Raw genomic sequence first — 5,466 nt, forward strand, 5'->3', positions numbered from 1 at the left:
GGTTTGATTTTGGTGTTTAGTTCTTTTTTTGCATAACTTATACACAAATAACGACCGCTTAGGACTTTTCCATCCATCTCTTTGATAACCCTTGTTGCTTGAATTGTATTTTGAAACTTTACAAAAGCAAAATTTCGATTCTGCTTCCAGGCTATTCCTTCAATTAACCCATAGTTGCCAAAGGTGTACTTGATGGTGTCATGGTTGGTGAATTTCGATAATCCCCCAAAAACAAAGTTGATTTTTGAGAATAGACATGAACATTACTATGTTGTTTAGTTGAGAATTGCTGTGTAGATTGATTTTGAGGATTTAATGGGATTGAGTTTGGAAAAGTAGGTTGGAAATTTGGGTTTGAATGATGTACGGATTGGGGGATTTGAGAGAGAGTCATGGTTTGAAATCACCCACTATTTATTTTTCTTGCAAAACAATTTGCACTTTTGATCATTAATTTTAAATAAAGAGAATACAAGAAGTTAAATAGTGTATCCTTCAATGTTTATTTTCATGTCTCACTAGTGTAATAGATATTTTGCAGTAAGGTCAAAAGGTAAAAAGATATAACCTTCTGCAAGAATCAAAATCATAGAAAATAACTCTTAAACATAAACCAAATCCCTTCATAATACTAAAGTTTTAACCAAAATCCATAAAAACATCCCTCAAGTAATCTCAAAGTTACACCTCTTTTGTAGTTTAAATGTGACACAAAAAGATAAAAAAATCATGAATATAAATAAAAGTCATCAACCTAAAAATATAAGCAGTAATTAGCCGAAACATTATGATGTCGAGGTTCCCGACAGGTAAACAGCAATCTTCTCCCTCAGTAGTACACCATTCTGATCATCATTCGCATTACAAAAAACAGGGTGATAATTCAAGTCTTTACAATCTGAAAACACAAGTGTTTCTTGAACTTCATCTTCCATATCAATAAGTATATTATGCAGAATGCAACAAGCCAAAATTATCAGCGGTAATCTATGTTTATCAGGTCTCCACAACACACCCTTAAGTATCTTCCAATTCTGTTTCAGCTTCACAAACGCTTCGTTAGCCACCATATGTGTTTTAACCACTATTTCGTTAAATACCGACTCAGCGTTAGAAAGACTGTCTCCGCGATATGGAGTTATCAACCATTTTAACAATGGGAACCCTGAATTACCAACTATATACTCTTGTATATCGTTTTTTTGCCCGTTTAATCTCTCGTTTCCTTTGCATTTTTTATTAAATGCTGAACTTTTATGGATCTGTTCATCGGTCATACGTCCAGGGCAGCCGCCAAATACGTCAAGAAACCTTAAATCGGGGTCCACAATCGCTTGCAACGTCATGCTTTGGTTGTTCTCTCTGTCACACCAAAAATTGGTTGACCGGTCAACGGATTGGAGAGACATTAAAATATGAGTGGTGTCAATAGCACCACAACAATTTGGGAGGCCCCCGATCTTTTCAAATTTACATTTTATGTCCTCCATTTCGGGTTCAGTTGAAGGCCATTGGATATGGGCTAGTCCTTTTGATATCAAGGTGTCTACAAAGCGTTTGGTTAGTTGAGCAACCGTGGTTTGGTTTAGACCAAGTGAACTTCCTACCAGTTTTAACGGTTCACCTGACCCTAACCTTGTTAGAACAACAGCAACCATATCATGTAGGCTCAATGGGTTCCCATTTAGGTCAACGAAGCTTGAACATTTGGTTGTCATTTCTTCTTCAACGAGAGAACATATATAGTCAAACGTTTTCATTGACATCTTGAACATGGACTCAAATGTTTGTGATTCTGGTGATTCTTTTAAAGTCCCTGTGAATAACAAAAGTCAAACATACATAGTGAGATATGACTTTTACTTTGACTTTGACAAATTTTGAAAGATGAACTTTCTGATGAAACTGAGCTCGCATACTGGTGACACTAAGGCATAAATATAATAAATGTACCTAAATTTTATTGATTTGAGAACATTTTACTATATAGAAACTTAACACAATGGTGGCGTTTGTACAGTCAGAAATATTTGAAGTTTGACTTCAAAAGTCAAACTTAGTACTGGATATCATCAGTAGCACAAGTAAAGACTAGATTGAAGACAGCACAATTGAATGTCGTTGGATATTATCACTTCAAACATAAAGCATTGGACTTTTTGAAAATTTGTGATCATGAAGGACCCTAAATCAGCATAATGCTAACGATGAAGAAAGTTCTTAATGACTTTTTGTGGTTCACATTGAAGAAGTAGGATCCCCAATATTACGCCATAACATCAAAATTTTCAAAAATCTAAAGAATATTAAGTTAAATCATTTTGTAATTGACTTTTTCCATTTAAACACTTCCCTGTTAGTGCTTTTCATGCTGGTGATCTAGTAGCATTTGCACGTTAAGAAATTTACTGACGTTCTAAAGAGAGACGTACCTAAGGACAACGGTGCACAAAGATCCATTTACTGAATTCAAAATATTCTTGTTAATTTCACAAAAAAAAATCACTTTTTTATTTCAAGACAAAGCGAAAACAAATCTTTGAAAAAACATTGAGCTGCAAGCCTATCGTTGAAACAGCTAATAAGTCATGGTTGATGTGTTCAAGTAAAGCAGACAATCTATTTGCAAAAGTGGTACCCAAGCATCAAGCTTTGTGTGCCAGGATCATAAATTTACCAAAAATCCATGTAAAAGATTTGAAGTTTGACTTTTTATTATCAAATGAGTTGCCTTTTGAAGTCAAAGTCTATGGAGAACTGTTATTGCAACATTTTAACTAAATGAAACTGTCTAAAACTAAGCCCAAAGATTAAAGCAATTGTAGGTATCTGATGAACTTTTATTCGAAATTTCACTAGGTTAGAACTTTCAAATTCTGTCAAACACTTCACTGTTAAAAAACATGTAACATATTATAAGTTAATGTTTAATAACAAAACACAGAACCTAGTACCTACAGTTGTGTTCTATGCAGCCACATCTAACGATTGATTTTTTTAACATAGTAACATCGAACAGTTTCATGAAATAACACAACAAATATAAGAAAAAATCCCCTAAAAACAGCATCATAAACCATCATCAAAAGACCAAATAAATAAGAAACATTACTCTATCGTCACAAAGATCAAAATCATTATATATCATAAAACGAAAAAAAAAAAAATCATCTTAAAAACAAACATTAAAAATCATCCTCATAATCACATTCTACACAAATTAACAGTTATATAATAAACAAAAAAGACACAAACATGACACATTAAATCAGACCCACAAACATCGCTATGTTTGTATTCAAATCAACCTTCCATAAACGTTTTTACCAAAACAAACACAGCAACAAACATACCATGAAACCTTTGAGAGAAGTGATGCCACCAATCGGAAGGTTGAATTGGAGAAAGCGGCGACCTTGAACTGCTGTTAGTGGTGGTTAATGGCTTCTTTTTTGGTTTGTTTTTTTTTGATGGGCCCCATTACCAGTATCCAACAACAAAAGTCAAGAAGAACCCAAGTTGATTTCCTTAAGAATAAAGACAAATGATGTCTGTGATAACGAATCGAAGAAGAAAACGGGATATGGTTAATGAATTTGGAGAGAGCATGCAATGATGCTTTTTTAGTTTTGGTTTTATTTTTTGTTGCGATATAGAAACTTGAATTGCAACATAAAATTTATATACTAAGGAGTAGTTTTAGTTAGGATTTGGATTTAGATTGGAGGTGTGAAAACAATGATATATTCACAATATTATTACATATCATATCATCATATCATATAACAACACATAACATATAACGAATTTTATATAGCCATATTTGGTTGAACATTTATTTGTAAGGATTTTTGTAGGTGTAATGCGACTCAAAAGTTGTTCGATGATGCTCAAGGAATTTAGTTGGGTCTTCTTTGGGCCATAGTAGGCCTAATGGTGTTCTGTTAGATGGTCATGTTGGTACCTCTTTGGTTGTGGACAATGACTCGGCTAATGGAGAAGGTTTTTTTAAAGGCCTCGAGGAGCGTGTTTGTTAGCTCCTTCTGTGGCAATTTTGGTAGGCGATGGTTTCTCTAAAGTCCTTACTTCTTAAGTTTGAGAACAGTGCAGGCAAGAAACTTCGGCGTGATACTGTCAACGGTAACTTAAAGAAGGTTGATCTCAACGCTAACTAACGGATTGGTGTTGTTTTGGTATGTTTCATTTGTTAAGTTTGGTTAGGTTTTGCTTTTAGTTTTTCTTTGTATTTGTTTGTGGTTTTTTTTTTTTTTTTTTTTTTTTTTTTTTTTTTGAAGACTCAATGTACATAGTTTTCGTTAGTTGTATTGATTTCTAGATACGAGCCTCAGACCGCCACTTTTTGTATCTCTCGTGTTGTTGACATTTTCTTTTTAAAAATGTCTTTCTTTATTTTTAAGTTTTCGTTCATTAAAAAAATTACTCAGTATTATCTTAATTGGATAATAACTAGTGAAATGACTCGTGGAACCACTGGTTTATTTAAACAAACAATCTAATGATATGTTTTAGGTATTAAGTGAACGTAAATGCTAAAGTTATTTAGTTTAATGACCCGTGGAACCACAGAGTCCGACTAAGAAACTCGTCAGCTGAACATTTCATCAAACACCTAAAATGCATATTAAACAATCCACATTCAATTATAAGAGATAATATTGGTTGTCATTTTATTTTGAAAGTGTAAATTAAAATATAAATTTAGAATTGGTTTTCTTCTGTCTAGCTTTTATACCTTCTCGTACTAAATTCAAAATAATTAATTAAAATAATTCAAAATTATTTAATTTTAATAATTAAAATAATTATTAATAAAATTTAATAAAAATAATTAATTAATAAGATTTAATTTTAATTCAAAATTATTTAAATTAATGACATCAACTATCATCAACTATCATGTTTATATTTTTTTTTCTTTTTGATTTTTTCTTAATAAAAGAATTAGTCTAATAATGACATCATCTTTATATGATTTTAACATTAACTAGTGAAATGACCCGTGAAACCACGAGTTTGTTTAAACGAAACAATTTAATGATATGTTTTAGGTATTAAGTGAACATAAATGCTAAAGTTATATAGTTTAATGACCCGTGAAACCACAGAGTTCGACTAAGAACTTGTCAGCTAAACATTTCATCAAACACCTAAAATGCATATTAAACAATCCATATTCAATCATAAGATATAATATTGGTTGTTATTTTATTTTAAAAGTGTAAATTAAAATATAAATTTAAAATTGGTTTCCTTCCGTCTAACTTTATACCTTCTCGTACTCAATTAAAAATAATCAATTAAAATAATTCAAAATTATTTATTTTTAATAATTAAAATAATTTTTAATAAGATTTTATAATAATAATTAATTAATAAGATTTAAATTTAATTCAAAATTATTTAGATTAATGACATCACCCACCATGCTTAGATTTTTTTTCTTTT

General features: G+C 31.3%; 1 protein-coding gene across 1 annotated transcript; it reads right to left on the minus strand.

The window, feature by feature from the left end:
• Positions 1 to 760: 760 nt before the first annotated feature.
• LOC139899812 (protein ALP1-like) lies at positions 761 to 3,481 on the minus strand. The gene is made up of 3 exons (XM_071882647.1): positions 3,477 to 3,481; positions 3,354 to 3,424; positions 761 to 1,816 (listed from the first exon to the last, which is right to left on the minus strand). The coding sequence occupies exons 1-3, from the start codon at positions 3,479 to 3,481 to the stop codon at positions 786 to 788; spliced, it is 1,107 nt and encodes a 368-aa protein (XP_071738748.1). The 3' UTR covers positions 761 to 785.
• Positions 3,482 to 5,466: the final 1,985 nt, after the last annotated feature.

Source organism: Rutidosis leptorrhynchoides, chromosome 3, assembly GCF_046630445.1.
Source record: "Rutidosis leptorrhynchoides isolate AG116_Rl617_1_P2 chromosome 3, CSIRO_AGI_Rlap_v1, whole genome shotgun sequence".
Taxonomy (NCBI): domain Eukaryota; kingdom Viridiplantae; phylum Streptophyta; class Magnoliopsida; order Asterales; family Asteraceae; genus Rutidosis; species Rutidosis leptorrhynchoides.

Bases quoted from the DNA above. Each gene is read 5' to 3' on its own strand.
- LOC139899812 (XM_071882647.1), bottom strand. The intron at 1,817-3,353 runs GTATGTTTGTTG...TGTTATTCACAG, and splicing joins CTTCTCTCAAAGGTTTCATG to GGACTTTAAAAGAATCACCA.